Below are 20,613 nucleotides of genomic sequence, written 5' to 3' on the forward strand. Positions count from 1 at the left end.
ATCAAAATTTTAATGTATAAGAGTTTCTGTAACTTTAAGAATCTCAAGGACACATGGACAAACTAAGGTGGGGGGGGAATGGGAGGGAGGTGGGGAGCACTGGGGGGTGGGCAGGGTTGGGAGTATAAGACAAAACTACTTGAACAATAATTGAATAAATCTAAATAAAAAAATCAGTGCATAGTAATAATAAAAATAATCTCCTCAAAACCATCACCACTTAATTATATTTTTGCATCAGTCTGGAAGATTATATACTGGAAACAAGGCACACTTGTAGTAATGTAGATTCTGGTGACGACTTGGGCCTTATGCCAGTCCTTTCCATTGTGTAGCTGTGTGTCAGTCATCACATCTGCCCCCCCCCCCCCGTGTCCCCCTGGTCTCTTTAGGCATGAACAGCAACAGCAGCCCTTCTTTTGAGCAACTAGTGTGTCCTTGGGGTTGAAATTCTTAAGAGTTTTGATTTACCTTGATAAAGTGCCATTCTGGATTTCTAACAAATATTATAAAGGAGAAGAACTAAAACTAAGTGTTGAAGCAACAAAATAATGTAAATGAAAAAAATCATAACTTTGTTCAAAAGGAGTCCAGTTCTTTTATTCTTTCTTTTAGGGCCTATTCCCTATATACTTAATAATTTTCATATTTCCCTAGTAGACCAAATTCATGCTACTAACATCAGACTTTAATTGTCGGATACTTCATACAGAGCTCTCACAGAAACTTATCTATAGCTGAATCTAGAAGACCCTTCTCAGGCCCTATGTTTTTTATTTTATAAGTTTGTTCAGTTATCTTTGAAAAGTTAAGGGTAATGGTCAGGGATAGCATTGATCAATGTAATCTTAGGATTACCTAAAAACTCAATTTTTAGTTAATATTGCCCCACTTCATCAGAAATATGAGTGATTTAAATGTCAGGTTCTTTATAAGTTAATGAATGCATTAGCACTAAAATGGTTATGAAAACACTGAACCAGGAAAATCTGAATGTACTTATGTGAGTGCCTTTTTAAAAGTTTCCTTTTATCACTCAAGCCCAGTAGTTTCCGTTCTAAGACAGCTAGTCTTCGTGGCTGCCTTAAGCTGGAGTGACAGAGATGAGTATCTTTACTATTGATTTCTGAGAATCTAATTCTGTTCTTGGTCACTCTTCTGCTCGGCCCGAATGGATGTTCCCTCCCAGCACATTTAGTTCAGATCATAGATACAAGGGGGTGGTTGGGGCACGCGATGCTGGAGCTGGTCGTTTAAGCTGCAGGTTCAGGGGCTACCACAGTGACACTTCTGTAGTTGGTTAAGTTCTGGAACATGTTGCAGTCCATTTCCACAGTGAGCCGCTGGAGCCCCACCTTCATTGGCGTGAACCGGAATTGGGTGCACAAGGTGTCTCCAGGCCGTATGGGACCTAATCTGAAATAAAGGAAAAGGCAGGTGCTAATTCTGTCCCAGGTTCATTGCTCTGCTGGTCCCAGGGATTCTGGCCCTTCCCTGCTTGAAGAGGTTGACACAAGAGGTTTTAAGGGGGTAGAAGACAGGAGCCTCTCAATGGTGAACAATTTCATGGCTGAGAAGAGAAATCCTAAGGGCTTCCAAGCTGCATCTGTTGTTTCTTTTATCCCCTGTGACTTCAATCTGTTTCCACTCTTGGTAACAGTATTGGGGTACATGTGGAAAAGCTTTGGCTTCGGGACACTTGCATTGCTAAATGCAGTGGGCATGGCGAGTATATTGAGAAGGTGTCTGCATGTCAATAGGCAGAGGAGCCCCATCAGCAGCCTCCCCACCTGCCTGGGAACTTTCTTATGGTGACTGAGGGGTTGGTGCAGATACCCTTTGAGGAGCTTTGCCCCACAGCTGATCTGGGAGATCACAAATGTCTGGTTAAATCTTGGCAGTCCCTTCTCTGAACTTACTGGCAAGAATGTCTCGCTGAGTTTCATGAGGCTGAAGCAGTGGCTCAATACCAGACAACCAGTCAGGGACCTCAGGGGCAGTGCAAGCAGAAACTTGAAATTAGATAGGTTTTATTCTATAAAGGACACAGTGGACATAATGAGGGGAGAGATCATGAAAGAAGATACCTGCAACATTTAAAACCAACAAGGGACTAATGCCTAGTCTATACGGGGAACTCCTGCAAATGAACAAGGCAAAAAAGCAGGAACACCAAAAGAAAGGTGGTCAAAAAACATTATAGAGGAAGAAATGGAGAAGGCTAATAAGCACATGAAGAGTTAAAACAATAATGAGATAGTATCTTATCTATTTTCGATGGAAAAAGAGAAAGGTGGGTATTGCATGAGCAGGGGGATAGTCAGAATGTAGGAAATGTCAGGGACTGCAGCTCCGACAGCCATTCCGCAAACATCCCATGACAGCAGGTCTGTTCCTGGGCACATATCTTCTTTTTTCTCCCTCCCGTTTCAAACAAGTACATAAGGGGACATGTTTGGGGGTGTTCCTTGCAGTAGTATTTGTGGCATCTGAAAGTTTGAAGCACTCTGGGTGCCCATTACTGTAAAGGGGAGTGGGAGAAAGCAGGGAATGTGCATTATGTATTATGTAACGGAAACAATGGACTATATATATGTGGGTAGGTCTGCGTGAAAAGGAAAAGAATTAGACATAATGTCATTTATATAAGTTAAAAATACAGGCTCATAAAGCAACAGTGGACATTTTACACGTACTAACAAAAGGATATGAAGGGTGGTAGGAATGGAAGTAGGGAATAAGAATAAGAGATAATATTCAAATAAACAGAATTCATTCCTGTGGTGGGCATTAGTAGATTGCAGCTTTTGAGAGGCAGCCTACCCTCCCTGTGATATTCTCTAGCACCCAGTTCCAACCCTCTCTCCTGCCCTCACCACCAACCAGGTTCTTCCTGCATGATCAGGGCAGCAACCAGGGGCCAGGTGAGTACCTAAGGGGCACAGAGCCTCCTTCACTCTTGTTCCCCACACATATGGTCCTGGGATGAGATAGGTCCCAATCTCTTTGTTTTTCTTCAGGGCATATTTGCACTGTCTCCATGGACACAGCAAAAAGTCAATTAGTTACTAATGTTGGGTCCCAGCCTTTCTGACCAGCTGAGATATGTCACAGGGATGGAAAACTTGCAGTCTCTTACTTGTAGGTCCTCTCTCTGTGAATGAGCCCCCTTCCAAGGATGGAGATCACACAGTCCTTCATCGAAGCAACTAGAGAGTTATGGATGCTGACTGAGGCTGTAAGAGGTTGATACTGCTCTGCCACCTCTGGCATCTGTGGGAAGAGACAATACCTGGAGCAGAGGCCACAAACACAGAGCCACGGTCACCCCTTCCTCTCCTGGGCACCTGCCCTGTACCCTCCCCATACCTTCCTATTGCTGGCATCCTAATCCCAATACCACAGCTGACTTCTTTACCTCTCTACCCAGTCCTCCTGCATTTACTCTCATCCTTGATCCATCACAGACTGCCTCTGAATGTGCCTCTCTTCCACTTCAAGACTTCAGAGGGTTTCCCATTGTCTTTGGAATATAGCTTCAGCTGGCAATCAGAGCCCTTCATGGTCTGACCCCAACCCACCTCTCCAATCTCATTTGTTCTTCCCTTGACTAAACGACATCCAAGCCACATCTGGTGCTTTCCCATCCCCAGTGCACCCATCATATTCCCTGCCTTTGGGCCTCTTCTGTTTGCAGTGGCCTTCCCCTACCTCTGCACTGGAAGCTTACCCATTTTTCAAGATCCAGTATAAATGCCACCTCCTCCATGAAGTCTTCCTCAAACTAATCGGATGGATTTAATCCCCTTTACTTCACTTATCCCATAGTGACTCTGTGGCTCTATTAAAGCACTTACATGTAAGACCAAAAGTTGTGTCTCTCTTACCCAACTATAACCTCTGAGGCCATGAACCACATCACATTTATTTTGGCCAAGGTAGACATGTGGAAAGATGACCAGACCAAGAGCCATAAATCTCTAAAATGTCCTATTTTTATGATCTTGTGCATATTACTCTCTAGGACAGTTTCCTCATCTGAATAATGGAAACAGTTCCACCTCCTGGAGATTTTGAATTAAAAGAAATAAAGGAGGTGAAAATATATAGGCCTATGTATCATGTGCTAAATAGACATAGGCTATTATTATCCCTGTAAGTATGGAGGCAGCAGCTGGGGAGGCCCAACTTTAGACACCTTTACTGAACCACCTAAAGAAGGTGGAAGATTTAAACCAGAATACCACATGCAAGAAACCATCTCTGTGAAGACAAGGAGCTCTCAACCTAACATTTTCCAGTAATCCTGCAGCAAAGTCACCTGCCCTGGAGTATGATGGGCCCTGATTCTTTCTGAAATGGGGGCCCAAGTAATAGCATATGAGGGTGATTTGGGGAAACACTGGTGCCTACCTCAATGGCAAGGCGTGGTCTACAAATGGCGATGTCTTCCTGAGCAAAGCAGCTGAGGCTCAACTCCGAGTATGTTGCCAAAGCAGTAAGTCTGAGGAAGCTGTTCTCAGGTGGGCTTTGCTCAAAATAGGAGTAGGACAGGCTGGTGGTGATTTTCTTCACTGAGACACATGACAGGAGGAGTCAGTGCTGGTGTGTGTGCCTGGACCCAGCAGTAGTTACATGCACAATGCAAACAGGTCAAGATCTCACCGAAGCCAGAAGGATGCCTCATTCCTCACAGCAATTTCAAACCTGAACTCACTCAAGAGCCCATCTCTCACCACCATCCCCACCTCCACTAACATTACACTCTTGGCAGGCCACCTCAGTGGGCTTGCAGAACAGTCTTTTTGAACTAGAACAAGTTAAGCTCTCTTGGCCACAGTTTCCTTATCTAATAACAGCCACCTGGCTGGTGTTAGGTGAGATATGCAAACAGAGTGCATATCTCGGACCCTGCCACACAGTTGCTGCTGAATAATGCTAGTTCCTTCCCATTCTCTGCTTCTTCTCTTTCCCTTGTCAGAGAAAATAAGATCATCCTTCATCTTTGAGGAATCCTCTCAAGTTCATGTTCTTATTCCCAACCTACAGACATGGACATCTACCCTAGTTGTCACTGCACCAGCAGGAGGATGAGGTGTCCCCCCTGCTTGAGTCTAGTCCTCTGCTTTTTAAACCTGTGCTCCTTCCCAACCCTACCAGTGCCTAGCTGTGAACTATGTCTTGGTCTCCTCATCTGGAAAGTGGGAATAATAATGGTTCCTCCCTCATAGGGTTGTTGTGAGGATAAATGAGACATTGCACATAGAACATTTAACACCACATTTATCACAAATGACTGCTCAGTAAATGTGAGCTATAATTATTGTAGTTGACTCTCATTTCCCCCAAAGTTTCCATCATCAATTAAAACCCGTATTTCCTACTTGACTTGGCATCATAGATACCCAATACAATGTACAGAGGATGTATTATAGAACTGTATACCCGAAACCCATATAATTTTGTTAGCCAATGTCACCCCAAGAAATTAAATTGTTAAAAAAGGATAAAAAAATCTCTCCTGAGGCTTCAGGCTTTCCTTCTCTGCTGATTATTTTTTTCATTATGTAATCAAATTTCACTTTCTCTTATCTTAAATGAAAACAAAAAAAAAAACCACTGTCAGGAGCCAACCAACAGCCATCCCTTGACACAGTCGGGACAGATGAGATGCATCTGCACAGCAGAGGCAACTGTGGCTGGATTTCCTGTCTATCTCTCCTTGCGTGTTTGTCTTTGCAATTAATAGGTGGTGGGATTTTTAGACACCTGTATTTCAGGTCTAATTATCTGCAGAATTCCAATGAGGTTGTAGAAAATGATTTCGTGGCAATAGAACAAAAGTTCCCCCTGATGGGGTAGCCCCTGAATGTCTAAAAGTTGATGGAGTAACAGCCCCTCCTCTACCTTGGACAGGAATATATATTAATTAGAATTAAGCAGGCAAAGAAACAGGAGAAGCTTGTTAGCTACTACAAACTAAGCACGTAGAAACAATTACCAAAGAGTTAGAGTCCATATTACATAAAGTAAAATTTTAGGCAGAAAGATAGATAGTTAAGTTAGATACCACAAAGGCCTTGTAATAAATTTTCTATAACTACTATTCAGTCTAGCGTATTCTTTTGACCTATGCCAAATTCTAAGAACTTTAATAAACATCTGTTCATCAATAAGACATTTAAAACTCTGTACATACAACTATTTCTAATTATCTGATTAATGGCTCTCCTGGTCTAAATAACTTTTGTTTAACATAACTGAATCTATGGAATTTCCTGTACTTTTCCTAGTTACCTCTGTATTATTTTTTTTCTGCTTAACTGATCATGCCATGCACCTGTTTATTTAATGTTATGTAACAATCTCTATAAAAATAAAGCTTAAATCAAACTCTGAGTTCTGTCAGACCCACAGAGCCTGGCTGTTCTCTGGCATCCAATCAGGCATCTGATTCTTCATTCGTCACCTGCGCCATCCATCCTTTGGGGACCCTGAGACCTTCCGAGACTGGACCCCGGCAAAACACCCTCCACCTACTCAGTGTCTCTGGCTGACTATCAGCCAGCCTCTCTTCTTTATGCATCTATCCACTCTTCCAGAAAGGACTGCACACCTTGTCTCACCTCCTCAGGTCTCAATCCACTTAACCCCCAGGAAGCTGGCATTCACCATCACTTCTGAGTGAGACCACTCTGCCAATAGACGCTTTTCCACCTTGACCTCTCATGGTCTCTCTGTTGCCCTTGCTGGGTGCCTCCTCCTCTCTTTGACTTCTCCATCTCCCTTACCTTCTGCTCTCTCCCTAACTACCCCTTACATGCTGGTGTCACCTGTATTCCCTCCTCGCTCTCTCTTCTCACAGTCCTTGCGCCATTGAGCTCATTGATGCCATGACTCTTGGCTGTGCCTTTCTTGTGGGATTCTTACATCTGGTCTATAACCCAGGCCTTAGTGTTGAACACCAGGTTTAGGTTTCCAGCTGCATGCTGCCTAGGTAATGGGCTATCAAACCCAACATGACACTAACAGAATTCATCATCTTTTCTCCAAACTTTTTCTTCCCCATTTTCCATTCTAGAGGCCCCTCAAACTGGAAGCTCTCTTTCCATCCTCCCACATATATTCACAAGTCCAGTCTATAACCTTAATATATCTGCATTTGAAGTGCTGATAGTTTTCCTTCATTTCTTGATTATAACAAAAGCTTTCAACCCCTAATCCAGTAGTTCTCAACATTGGATGCATATTAGAGTCACATGGGGAGCTTTATAAAACAATCCCAAGGCCAGGCCATACTTCAGGTCAGTTATATCAGACTTGGATATGATCAGTATTTTTAGAGTTCCTCAGGTGATTCAATGTGCAGCCCAGGTAGAGAACCACTACTCTGATAGAGCCCCTTCCATTCCATTCTTCCAAAAGTCCTTTTTTAAAAAATCAATTTCTGCCTGGCCAGTGTGGCTCAGTTGGTTGGAGTGTCATCCCATAAACCAAGAGGCCGCGGGTTTGACTCCCAGTCAGGGCACATGCCTAGGTTGTGGGTTTGGTCCTCTGTCAGGTGCATATGCGAGGCAACCAGTCAGCGTTTCTCCTTCACATTGATGCTTCTCTCCCACCCCTTCCCCTCTCTCTAAAATCACTAAGCATGTTCTTGGGTGACGATTAAAAAAACCCTGAAAAAATGGATTTCTGATCATAATGACTCCCTGTAACAACTTTCACCAGTTCCCTGTTGCCCAGGGAACAAAACTCAAACTGCTTAGCATGACCTACAAGCTCCTGCGTGGTCTGGCCTCGCCCAGCTCCCATACCACTCCTCCCACTGCTCCCCTCCCTGGCAGCCCCCTCAGAAGGGAAACGTGGTGGAGAGACTGGAGGGAGGGTGGTGACTGGGAGGCTGTTGCAACAACATAGACAAGCTCTATTCCACCCTGATTCTATCTTGCTCCAACCATGGAATTTCTGATTTAATTGGTCTGGGGTGTAGGCTGAGCATCAAATTTTCCTAGGTGATTCTGATTATAGGAAAGTTGGAAAACATCTGCTCTTGTCCAGGAAATTTCAACCACAAAATAACATAGGCAGTTTAAAAAACAACAACAACCAAAAAAGAGAAACACCTGGACCCCATCCCAGACCAATTAAAGACGATCCCTGGGAGGAAGAACCTACACACTTGTTTTTCCTTTTGCCTGGAATGCCCATGACTCACTTTTCTGTCCACCACTGTCCTACTCATCTTTTAAGACCCAGTGCCGTTTGATTTGCTCGGAGGCAGCCTGCTCCAGCCAGGATGCAATGCTTCCCTGTCATTGTATTCTGTTTAACTTATCAAAAATTTCTTACACTGCTGCTATAGTCTGTTTAGTTATATTACTGCCATCGTAATTGTACAGTATTTTTTCTATGTGAAGCACAATAAATATATATTGAGTGAGAAAGAGAGAGAGAGAGAGAGAGAGAGAAAGAGAATGCACCAGAGGCTAGAAGGCACCTATTGAGACCTGCCAGGGGAGCCTTATAGCTGCAATCGGCCCCAGGTGGGAGCTGGGTGTTTGGGCCGCTGGCAGGGCCACAGAGAGTTACCTAGGTTGCCACTGAGCTCAAGAAACATCTTCTTCCTCCAGAGCTCAGCAGCAAGGACGCCGTTGTAGTACACGGCCTGCACCCCAATCGCCAGCTGCACACTCTTCTCCTGGTCACTGGGGTTAATCAAGGTCACAGAGAGCTGGGCATCCCCTCCCAGGGGGAGGGAGGTGGGTGCTTCCAAGAACAAGTACAGAGGATCGGCAGTCTCAGGACTGGGAGGACGGTTGCCATCGTCTCCCCCATGTTCCAGTTTCTTGTTCTGGACTCTCTCCAGCACCTCTTTTTCTTGAAGAGATCCTGAAGAATGGGACAAACAAAGAGGCCTCTTATCCATGAATAAGACTCATTTACCCACTGCTGCTCAAATGCCAAAGTCACAAAAGCTTTGCAAACCTCTAAGGCCATATTTAGGTTAGAAAAAGAGAAGAAAGGGCTTGTATTCAGCACATCCAGAACTAGTACAGAGTGTCCCTTCCAAGTCACTCAAGGACCAAGTTCTTTCCCAAGTGCTATGAATTTGCCCCTGAACAGTCGGAAAAGTAACATTTTGGACAAGTCACACTGTCTCTGATGACAGTTTAGAGAGTTGAATCTTTCTAAGTGAAGGAGTTTTAACTTATTCCAAGGATATTCTGGAGCAGGGGTGTACTGTAATTATACTTGTGACTTAGAAAGCTCATGCTGGAAACAGTTTGGAATGGGAATAATGACAGAGAGTTTGCAGGCAGGGGGCCTGTTTAGGAGACTGTTGGAATACCGGGAACAAGAGAAATGAGGCCCTAGGCCCCGTACAGGCAACGGGGAAGGATGAGATGAACTCGAGAGTGATGTGGGCTGATGAAGGGGGAAGAGACGATCGTGCAAGCATCCTACTCAGAGCAAATAGGTGGACAGTGGTGCCATAAACTAACATGGAAGGAGGAACAGATCGAGAGGGATTGGGTAAGCGGGGAGAGCAAGAACATTTCTGGCAGCTGGAATTAGTATTTGGTGTCTTGCTTTAGAGCAATACTTCTCAACTGGGGGCAACTGTGCCCCCCAGGAGACATTTGGAAATGTCTGGGGACATATTTGGCTGTCACACTGGTGGTGGTAGTGGTGGAGGGCTGCTGGCATCTAGTGGACAGAGGCCAGGAACGCTGCTAAATGTCCTGTGGTGCATGACCCCCACAGGGAAGTCACCTGGCCCCAAATGTTGGTAGTGTCAAAGCAGGTTGAGAGGGGAAAGGACGATAACTCCCTGTGGCCTGCCTCTGCCTACCCATCCCTTCCCCTTTTTTGCTATTTCAGGGGCTGAGAAGCCCGGGGCCCACCCTGCCCAGTACCTTCAGGGTACTTGTAGTTCCGAGTGATGTCCTCGCAGCGGTCACCGCCCACACCTTTGGTGCTGATGTTGTTGCCAACATACTTAGTGTTGGAGTTGGTCAGCTCCAGTGTCCTGTCCTCGCAGCACTTCCAGACCACACACGAGGCGTTTACTGTGGCAAAAAGGTCTGCCACTGCAGGGGTCAGGCCCAGTGTCCCCTCCTTGACTGCTCTGACAGGGACCAGATCACAGGCCTTCAGGGCTGAGGGACAGAAAGGTCAATGAGCCAGAGGAGCAACACCCAGACCTCTGCTCAAGTCAGAGCTCCATAACCTCAGTCCCCATCCTAGACCCTATTTTCCTTCCCTGGGGATCAAGGTCAGAGGTGGGCACTCAGCGGGGTTCCTAAGAGAGTATACAGAGGTGAAACATAACATTCAGTGACAATAATTTTGGCAGTGGCCTGTGGCAGGAGCCCTCTCAGAAACCGGACAGGTAGAACCTCGGGGGAACACAGTACACAGGGTTCCCAAGCCAGCTTTGCTCTGGATGTAATAGGAATAGGTCCCGTTTTTTGAGCACTTATATATGCCGGGATCTGTAGCTGGTCTGTTCTTGGGGAAAAAGAACTGTATTTCATGGCTCCTGAAGATTACTTCCCTGAGCTTGAACCTATCTTGATACCCTCTTCATCCATAACTGGAATCTCAGAAGTCCCACCTTATAAGCTCCTGACCCAGCACCACTACCAGCTCTCTTAAGCCCCTCTGCCTTTCACTGAGACTCAGCAGCCACGCCCATTGCTTGAAGGTGGGGGCTAGTCTCCTCACAGCCTTGGGCTGAGGTGGCTAATACCTTCGTCCCCTTGAGTCCACTGGCCTCAGGACAGCATTCTGCCAGCCACTATCATTCTTTCCACTTTTTCTGTTTTAGGGGATGCAGACCCTCTTTGGACTACCCACTGCTCCCCTTTCCTTTCTGAGTGACTTCTTCAGCCCACACAGCTCTGTCAAGCCCATGGTGGTCCTGAGTCCACCCCCAGATTTTACCTCCACCTCCCTCAGAAGCACTTGGGTACAGAATCTGCCATCCACCATAACCCTGGGGCAAAGCAGGCCGCGTCATCCAGCACTCCGTGGAAGTCTGGAAGATCCTGAAGGTGGCAAAAGAACAATTCAAGCGTGGGGAAAATGGAGTCCTGGAGAGGTTCTAGAAATAGCAGTTGCTGCCTTGGGTGTGGGAGGGTGCTGTGTCCAAGTGGCTGTGACACTCTAGGAAGGGGCTTGCGTGCCACAACTGACCATTAGTGTCCAAGAGTCTTGAAGGCCTTCTCAGTGCCTGGGCCAGTCAGGGTGGGGGGGTTCCCTTGGGGCTCTGCCGTCTGGGTTTGGAGCCCTTCCAGTCTGAGACACCATCCTCTTTGGGCTCCTCACCAGATTTTGCCTCTCTGGCCTTGTCCATTCTGAAGCCCCTCCTCATCGTAGTACTCCTCCACGAACAGGCCTCCTCCGGTGGCCTGGGCTGAACCGAATGTGGTAACAACTCGGGCAGGGATCCCTAGGCACCGCAGCACTGCGTCGAAGGGACAGAGTCAGAGGGCACCAGAGAGGCAAGGGGTGGGGGGTGCAGCTAGTGTTTTCAGTGTCTCCCTTCTGGACAGGCACTGTCTTAAATACCGGGTGACACCATGGAAAGAGGAGGAGCATAGGCACCGGGAAGTTAGAACAGACACCAGGCACAGGACGTACAAAGGCCACGAACTGAAGTCCACCCAAGTTACACAGCAGGCAGAGCACACGGCAGGCTGACAGAGCACTGGGGGCTTGCTCTATGTCTGGGGGGGAGGGCCATGGGAGGTTTCGGAGTGAAAGTGAGATTGGAGCAGAGTTCGCCCGGTAGGCCCAACTTTGCTGAGGGGGGAAAGGAGCACAAGCTGGTCAGGAGGAGCAGCCCTGAACGAGTAGTGGGTTTCTTGCCAGATGGTGCATCTGAACTGGATGGCGAGGAAATGCCGCAGAGTGGAGGCAGTGACTGCTTTTGGAGATGACCCTCCCACAGGGCACCCCACGAGGCAGACACTACAGTGGCCAAGGTGAGCCTACCCTGTACCTGTGCAAGCAACAGCAGCCAGCACCCAGGCCTGACCATCATACACAGGTCGCCCTCGGCCTGTGAGCCACTGCCGCAGAATGGGCACACTGCCCCGGCGCTTGTTCAGCAAGGCCCCTTCCTGGGCAGCCTGGGGCTGTGGGGTGAGCAGGACGCGCTTCTCCTTAAGGTTGTGCAGCTGTTTGGGGAAACATGTGGGTATAATTTGAGTCCTAGGATGAGACAGCTCTCGGGGTGGGGTGGGGTGGGGATGAGGGTGTAAACTGGGGTGAGAAGGTAGATGGTGGTAGAGGTGAGGAGGGCTCATCACAGTTTTCCAGGTGTGGTGAACAGATCGTCTGCATCAGAATTACCTGGAACATGTTAAACTTACATGTCCCAGAGCTCCACCTTAGCCCACTGGGTTATAATCTCTGGGAGCCTGGGGAAGCCCAGGAATCCACTTTTTAAACAAGTCCTCTAGAAGCCAGAGGTTTGTGGACCACACTGGCAGAGAAAGCCACGAGAGGAACTTGTGAGTTGCCCCTCATTGGGGGCTGGGTTTCCTGCTCCTCCACTTGCCTGGTCCCGGTTCCTCTGAGGGCGTTTGCACCTGGGGTTGGGAGGCCCGCTTACCCTAACCCTCCTCCTCACAAGCTGGCTCTGTCTCTCACCACCTCTTCAGAGCAGTGTCCAGTGGCACCAGAGGAAATGGAGAACACATTACTCTTGTGAAGGACTTTTAGGAACAATGGGAAAGTACCAAGCTACCTTCATGGTCTACATATCCTTAGAAATAATTTAGAAATAAAAATAAGTCCCTTTGACCACCTTAGCTGCAAACGCTGACTAAGATAGACCCGACCCTCTCCCTTGCAGGGGCCTGCGGGGAGGAGGCAGGTGACAGACGGGTGCTCTGAGGAAATCCAGGCCAGTTTTAGTTCTGATTGGCTTGAGTCTTGAGGGATGATCCTTCCCTTTGCTTTTCTCTCTCCCGTGGATGCTGCTGCCCTCCCCTCCTCTCCATACCTTTTGCCAGGAACTATCCCCCACACCCTGAAGATATCCAGGGCCATAGAGGGGGGAAGCTCTGTCAGAGGGCTCCTCCTTTCCCTCCTCTCACTCACCAAGGTTCCCAAAATGCGGGCCACATGCACAGGGTTGCCCCACTTCTCCACCTGCTTGTCCACACTCAGCAGGTCCAGGCTGAGGTCCAAGACATCCCCCTCGAACTGTAAGGACCATACAGAGCCATGATGAAGGGTTTCCATCACACAACTGAGCCCCGTCACCTTGTCCTTCTCCCAGACTCAGGCTTCCCTCCTTCTTCCTTTGCCTTGTTGTCTCCTGGTGCCCTCTGGTCCTGGTGCCTGGCCATCCAATCCCAATAAGATATGAACTCTTGAAGACCAGGGCTTGTTATTTTCTTTTCTTTCTATCTTTATGCATTTAATGCACTCCTACTGCTCCTGCCAGCACTAGCCCACAGGTGGAGGATACCAAGGGGGCTCCTGCTCTTGAAGAGCCCACAGTTGGTGGGATGGAGAGGGACACATAGCCACTTAGACCACAGATCTCAGCCACGTGGTCAAGGCTCTAGCAGAGAGGCCAACCCAGAGCAGAGAGTGCAGCAGAGATTCGCTTTGCCTTTGGAGGCTAAGGGAGGCTTTTGGAAGGTCTTAAAAGATGGATAGGAGCTTTCCAGGTGATAATGAAGGGAAGCTTTTCCAGGCGGAGGGAACGTTCAGCGTGCATGTCCATGGCTGGCCAGGAACGGGAGCCCAAGTGGCTCTTGAGGAAAGGAGAGCAATGGTTTGGCTGTAAAGGGCCTGTGTGTAGTGCCAGGGCATTGGTTTTTATCCTGTAGACAGTGGGGATTTAACAGAGGAGTTTAATTTGTGTGGTCTTTAAGAAGATAACTCGGGAAGCTGTACAGGATGGTCTGACATGGCGCTGAGGAAAGAGCGGTACCACGTGGCAGAAATTCCCTAAACACGTTGTCTCATGACCAGGGGTTTTTGGACCTGCTAGCTTTGTCTGGCCTGAACACTAAAGGTTCACTGTCCCCTCACCTTCCCTGGGCCCCATACCTGGCCAAAGTCCCAAGGCTCTTCCTGGATGCAGTCAGCTGTACCCAGGTAGATGAGGCCATTCTGGTTCAACAAGTACTCCCAGCGTTGCGCCTCATTCTCCAGGAACACAGCATCCTCTGGTGAGAGGCAGGCAGGAATGAGGGCCCATGGGATGCTGGGCCTCCTCTTCACATCCTGGCCTCTGCCCCTCCCACCCAGGGGCAGAGGCTACATGTCTCCCCTTCAGCTCTGGGTCTAATGAGGACTGAAGAGGAACTTCCTCTTTTCACTGCCCCCACTGGGACCTAACTTCTCTGGCAGCGACTGGAGAAAGAGGTGAGAGCTTTTGCATCAGTCAAGGTGACCTTCGTGGTCAGCCAGGTAGACAGCAACAAACCAACCTTAAAAAGCCGACTGGGTCCCAGAAGACACCTGCAGTCAGGGTGTTACCAACATAAGAGAATATGGTAATTGCCCAGGGAGCTTCCCAGTGGGCCTGTCATGTCTTTGTCATAAGTTCAATTAAAAAATAGTGTTTCAGAAAAACCAGTACAACATAGGCTGACAGGGGTGAGAGGAAGAGTAGCACTTGGCAAGAGTAGCACTTGGCAAGACAGGGTCAGAAGGAGCAGTGGGGCCGGTGAAGTGGAAGCCAAGGCATTGATTTTCCTTTCTGGGGGTGTCCAAGTGGGTCTGGGACTCCCATGGTCTCTTGCTGGTGCCTGTCCTGCTGTCCTCATCGGAGGGCTGGGCTGGGGAGGTAGATGGGGGCTTTGAAGAGTCCATTGCCCCCGGTAGAAAGCTGGAAGTGGTGGGGGACCTCCTCTGCTTGCCAAGTGCCTCTCTTTCTGCACCTGGTGCTAGGGGTTGAGTGGGGGATGGTTAGGCTGGTTTCTGGGGACTAGAAGGAGAAAACGATTTCTAAACCATCCCCCCCAGGCATCCATCTGGGATGAAGGTGCTCAGAGCAACAGCGTGATAGGATATTAGGACTCAGAAAGTCCTGAAAAACCCGGGGCCTGAAATCAGAGGGCTCTTGTCTCTGATTTTAAAATCAGGGACACCCTTGCCTCTCTATCCTGAGTGCTTTCTATGAAGTCAGCTTCTTTGGAAGTCACTTCAAATTGAGGTATTTGGCCCAGGTGCTGCAGGGCTCTGGGAAGTACATTATCAGAGCACAGGTGGCACCATCCTCCTCTTCTTTGCTTGGGTGCAGCCCCGTTTTATACAGTTCCCTGCTGACCTACAGGAGGCCTGCAGTGGGATTTGCGGCTCCAGTCATCAGTAGTAAGGGCAGATCAAACATGTGGAAAGAAGCAGGACAGATTTACTGTGAAGCTGATGAATCTGAAGTTTTGGGGGCCCTCAGGAGACCCCCTTCAGGACTTGGGAGGGGCCTTAGCAATTCAAAATTTTGTCTTCTCTTTCCTTAAGAAGGTTCTCCAAATTATATAAACCTCAGGTCCCACACAACCTGGATTCACCTGGTGATAATCCATGGAAGTCCAAGGAGGAAAGAAGCTTATCCCCTAGGTCACCTCTACTGAAGTACTTTCTAGTTCTTGCCCCCTGTACTGTCACAATAAAGGGTAGCTCTGCCAGGATCATCTCAGACTATTATCTCTTGTGACCAAATAGCCTGAGTCAACACAGGAGTTTGGTGGTGAGATAAGCTTTTGCTTTCCCAGGGAAGCCCCAGGCTGTTTCTGCCAGGGTCAGAGAACCATTCATCCAGGAAGCAGACACGGCAAGAGCCAGCGCTGGGGCTGAGGCTGCCTTTAGAGGAAGCTGTCAGGCTGCATTCAGAACCTGGGTGCTGAGTACCCTGCAGCCCAGGCTGACCCAAGTCCAAACTCACCTCGAACCCAGGGGTTAAAGAGCAGGGTGAACTGGCCCAGGAGGCGTGGCTTCCTGTTTAAGACCTGCAATAGGAGTGCGTAGTGGCCAATGACAGCATCGGAGGGAGTGGTCACAGAGATGGTCCAGGACTGGGCATCTCTCTCCTTCACCTCTGCACTCCACCACTTCTGGTCCCCCAGACTGGAAATTGGGAATGTGGCTTGGGTCATCTTGGCCTTGGAAGGCTGCTCTCCTGCAGTCACACACAGATGTATCGGTCATTTGGACTTCTTGGTCACAACTGAGTAATAAAGTCAAGTATCACAAAGTTGGAGTAGGTAAAAAATTAGTTTTGGAGAAGAATAAGGGGAACACCCATTAACGAGAGTTGATACAGGGTGACGAGAGCACACAGGTTCTTAGTGCCCACGGACCTGCGTTTGGGCACTTCACAGTCTGTACATGGGCATTGTAATAACGCCTGCTTCGTAGGCTCAGTGTGAGGTCTTAAGGAGATACGGTATGGAAACACCTTGGCCCATTATCTGACATGTAGTACAGACTCAGTAAATAGTAACAAATATAATATTCAGCCTGGATTAGATCCTATGCAGGCCTTTCTACAAAACTGGTATTGTTTGCAACCAAAAGAAACCCACTAGAGATACTGCTGCTGAGCAGTATCTGAACTTCTGAATCACTTCTGAACCATAATAAACAATACTTATTAGGCACAATATCTTCTCACAACAGCCCTGCTGGGTGGGCAAAACTTCCTGAGGCCCAGTACCATGTAGGCCATTTGCCCCTTAGTTTCCTGGGAGGGGGAGGCTGATGGGAAAGAACACTCCAGTCCCTGCATCAAAGGGCCCTCAGCCTGCCCCCACTCACCAGTTTGTGCGATGAGGGCCACCTTCTTCAGGGCAGGCAGAAATGCATGGACTGGAGCCTGGAAGTGCAGTGTGATGGTGAAGGGCTGTCCCCTCCTCACAACAAGGCGCCTGGAGCTGATGTCATTGGTATGGTGCTCCTCATTGTTTTTTGCTGCCTGGAAGTCACAGCTCTTGATCCCCAGGGCTATGTGGGAAAGAAAGAGAACACGGAGGTAAATGTGACAGTAAGTAAAAGCAGAGACCCTGCGGTCAGAGAGACCAGTGTTCAAAATCCTTGACTCAACTTACTTCCTAGCTGTGCCACCTAAAGCAAATAACTTAACTACTCTGAGCCTCAGTTTTCTCTTCCTTAGAATGATCACTCTTCCTTGCAGGGTTGTGGAGATTAAATGAAGTAATGTACATATAGTAGTCCTCCCCCATCCTCTCTCCTTGGGGGGTACATGCCAAGACCCTGGTGGATGCCTGAAACTGCAGACAGCACCAAACCCTATATTACATGTGAGTGATTTTCAACAGGTGCACCACAGAATATTTAAAATTTGCAACACCCAACTATTGAATCAGGGACACTGACCTCTTTTCCCTTAGATTGTCAAATAACAAAATGACAATGGCCAACACGACAATAGCCATCTGGTGTGAACCCATTAATATCATACCTATTTTTGTCAGATCAGCAAAAAAAAAAAATAACATATCTTTGTTGTGCTGCAGAATCTTAGTTTATGTAATGAGCTTATGTGTGCCATGAGATGGAAGGGTTGAAGATCACTGCTATCCATTATATTTTCTCCTATATATACTTGTGATAAAGTTTAATTTATGAATTTGGTATGGCTAGAAATTAACAGCAATGACTGTTAATAACCTAGAACAGCTATACCAATGTACTGTAATAAAAGTTGTGTGAGTGGTTTGGGGGTCCTTATTAAGCAAGATAAGAGTTACTTGAACGCAAGCGCTGTGGTACCTCGAGAGCCTGTCTGACAGCCGAGACGGCTACGAAGCGACTAAAGGGCAGCAGCGTGCACCCCACAGACACACTGGGCACGGGTGGCTCACATCCCAGGAAGCACGTGGAGCGAGATTTCATCATGCTACTCAGAACGGCCTGCAACTTAAAACTTACGAATTGTTTACTTCTGGAATATTTCATTTAATATTTTCAGATCACGGTTGACCGCAGAAACCACAGAGAGTGAAAACATGGATAAGGGAGGACCTACTGTAATACACTTAATGCAGGGGCAGACACATAAGTCCCATTAAGTGAAACTGTTATTATTATTAATAATAAGAGCAGTGCTTTTTCTCACCGTTGACCTCCTGTTCTGGTCCCAATCCAAAGGCAATGAATAAAATCCAGAATTTTGCCCACCCTTACTCGTTATTTTTTAGAACAAAATCAGATAATTTTAAGAGCTGGTTTTGAAATCACTAAATCTAATTCTCTTGCTTTATAATTGACCAGAGTGAGGCCCAGAGAGTAGAATGGACTCACCCAAGATCATACTTGGCTGTTTCCCCTAAAGGTTCCCCCAATCCGTGGCACCACACAGCTAGAAGAACTGTACAAGGAAGGGGCCTGGGAGTATTAAGACAGTGTGACAGACAATCCTCACATATAATGAGACCTGTCGATGTGCTAACAGACCTGTGCAGAGGCCCCTGAAGTTTCTGCCTACTCTGGGCCTGCCTGTTTTCCTGCTCTGTGTCTGCCTTTGTCCCTTTTAGTTGGAGTCCCTGACTCCCTACTTTCCCTTCTTTTCCATTTAGCCTCCAAGCTATGACACCTCGTGCTTTTCCAGGGTCATCTCCTGTAAGTGTCACAACCCAAGGAGAACAGTCCTGTTATGTAGATCCTGGGACAAGACTATAAACCCATGTTAACCACCACCATCATCACAACTGTGATCACTTACCTTCCAAACCTACCCTGTTGCCACTGCATGGCCCTACCGCCATCACCTTCACCACTACCAGCACCCGCTACCATCCCTTGCCATAGTCACAGCACCTCCGCCACCATCCTACTTCCTTTAATGAAAACACGTAATGATGGAAGGGCTGCTGACAGTCCAGCAGGCCCCATGGAGAGCTGGTTTGGCTCACCCTGTCCCATGGCTGTGGGTTGCTCTTATCCAGGAGCCCACTGGAAGTGCCTGTCTTGAACTGTAGCTCAGGGCTCCCTCTCTGAATCTGTCTTCCTGATAGAAATTGATGAAGGTAATTTTGTTAGCTTAAGAATCTATAAATAGTGGAAGTTCCTTCCTCTTCTTTTGTGAGCTCCCCGACAAGTTGCTTCTCTCCTACTCCCTCCCTGCTGATATCTCCTGGGCCAGCTGTTGGGAGTTACCATTTTTCATTTTATCTCTTGTGCCAGGAAGCTCAGGCAGGGGTATGCCTGGCAGGCTAGATTCGGGGGTGAATTGGGAAAGATCTGCCATCTGGGGAAACCCTAAAGAAACCTCAATGCCTGTTGCTCCAGTGGCCTCAAGAGACCCTCTGAAATATTACCTGGATGACACTTGAAAGACTTTGGAAGAGACAACCCCACAGACAGGAGGCCCACATCCAACCCCAAATCTCAGGCCCCACGTATATCATGGGCTACAAGTTGCTGGATGTCCATGGGTAGTTTTGATAATACAGAGAGAGAACATGTGTATCTGGGACTCATCTGTGTGAAAAAGATAAGGAGGTAGAATCTGTTGGTGAAAAGCGAATGTCCTAAGAGCAGAAGCCAGGGCCCAAGCTCTTCCAAGCTGGCTGGCTCTGGGCCACTCTGTCAGGGAAGGTTTGGAACTGTCTTGGTGCCGCGGGCCAGCCGCAGCGGGTCAGGGGGTCCCACAGGTGAGGGCAAGGCGTCGGCGCTGGGTAACAGACGACAACACGCCTCAAAGGACAGCGAAGCTCTGTTCCGTTTATTGCAAGTACAAGCAGGTTTTTATATTTTCATTTTAGGTACTGATTAACATTTGCAGTATAATATGATCATTTAAGCAGAAAAAATCAATACAAAGGTAATCAGTAAAAGTACAAAAGTTCCCATAGATTCAGTTAAAAATTATTTTAACTAGGAGAGCCATTAATCAGACAGTTAAAAATATCTTATTTTATATTAAAGTTTCTCAGAATTAGGTATAGGGCATAAGGATACGCTAGACTGAGTAGAGAAAATAGGAGATTTATTATGAGGCCCTCGTGATGTCTAACTTAGCTATCTATCCTTTTTTTGCTTAAAATGTTTTTTCAGTGTACCATAAATTCTGACTCCCTAGTGACTATTCAGTTTGTAATAACTAACTAGCTTTTCTTATTACTTTGCCTGTTTAGTTGATATATATTCCTATTCAAGGTAAAGGAGGGGCTGTTCCTATGTTGCAGGGGGCTTTCAAGGGTACTTCTTTTAAGTTTTTCTAGGAGTTCTTTTATAGACATGTTTTGTACTTTGATTCCCTCTAAGAAAGTAGTGAGATTATCTCTTGATTTCCTAGAGTATTCTATCTTATCTTGGGTGTTTTTCCAATGATCTGTTATTGATTAAGCTTGAATTCTCAGATTGTTCTGGTTGTTTCCTTGTGCCTATATTCCCTGACGTTCTAGTATGATATTATTATTCTGTTCATTGAGCCAGGAAAGGTCTAGGCACACTATCTGAATCACTGCCAGGGTATTCATAATGATTAAAGCAAAAAGGTCATGATCTCTAAAGCAAGCACAATCACAATAGGTATTGCAAGGCCTTCTATGCCACGTCCACCAGGTTGGAAACTGCTTCCTTGAAGTCTTACACCCCCTCTCAGGACCTTGTCACAGA

General features: G+C 47.3%; 1 protein-coding gene across 3 annotated transcripts; it reads right to left on the reverse strand.

Moving 5' to 3' along the window:
• Positions 1-424: 424 nt before the first annotated feature.
• On the reverse strand, positions 425-19,095 carry EPB42 (erythrocyte membrane protein band 4.2). 3 transcript variants are annotated; one of them, XM_037154953.2, is made up of 13 exons: positions 18,716-18,890; positions 16,789-16,974; positions 15,917-16,150; positions 14,077-14,195; positions 13,114-13,218; positions 12,008-12,185; positions 11,332-11,470; positions 10,948-11,051; positions 9,918-10,160; positions 8,590-8,889; positions 4,414-4,574; positions 3,140-3,273; positions 425-1,416 (listed from the first exon to the last, which is right to left on the reverse strand). In XM_037154953.2, exons 1-13 carry the CDS (start codon positions 18,756-18,758, stop codon positions 1,254-1,256), a joined length of 2,109 nt encoding a protein of 702 aa, XP_037010848.2. In that variant the 5' UTR covers positions 18,759-18,890; the 3' UTR covers positions 425-1,253. The 3 variants fall into 3 exon arrangements, with proteins under 3 accessions (XP_037010848.2, XP_037010850.2, XP_037010849.2); XM_037154954.2 differs by lacking the exon at positions 18,716-18,890 and adding an exon at positions 18,906-19,095 and having other exon boundaries at positions 427-1,416; XM_037154955.2 differs by lacking the exon at positions 18,716-18,890 and having other exon boundaries at positions 15,917-16,198; positions 16,789-16,879.
• Between the last annotated feature and the right edge of the window lie 1,518 nt (positions 19,096-20,613).

The sequence above is a fragment of the Artibeus jamaicensis genome, unplaced genomic scaffold (genome assembly GCF_021234435.1).
Source record: "Artibeus jamaicensis isolate MK-2021 breed Jamaican fruit bat unplaced genomic scaffold, CSHL_Jam_final contig_1132, whole genome shotgun sequence".
In the NCBI taxonomy this organism is placed as follows: Eukaryota; Metazoa; Chordata; class Mammalia; order Chiroptera; family Phyllostomidae; genus Artibeus; species Artibeus jamaicensis.

Excerpts from the sequence above, each read along its gene's own strand:
- EPB42 (XM_037154953.2), bottom strand. The coding sequence starts at position 18,758 with ATGGCGGTAGGGCCATGCAGTGGCAACAGGGTAGGTTTGGAAG. Across the intron at positions 14,196-15,916 it reads CTTTAACCCCTGGGTTCGAG|AGGATGCTGTGTTCCTGGAG; the intron begins GTGAGTTTGGAC and ends GCCTCTCACCAG. Across the intron at positions 8,890-9,917 it reads GAACTACAAGTACCCTGAAG|GATCTCTTCAAGAAAAAGAG; the intron begins GTACTGGGCAGG and ends CCCATTCTTCAG.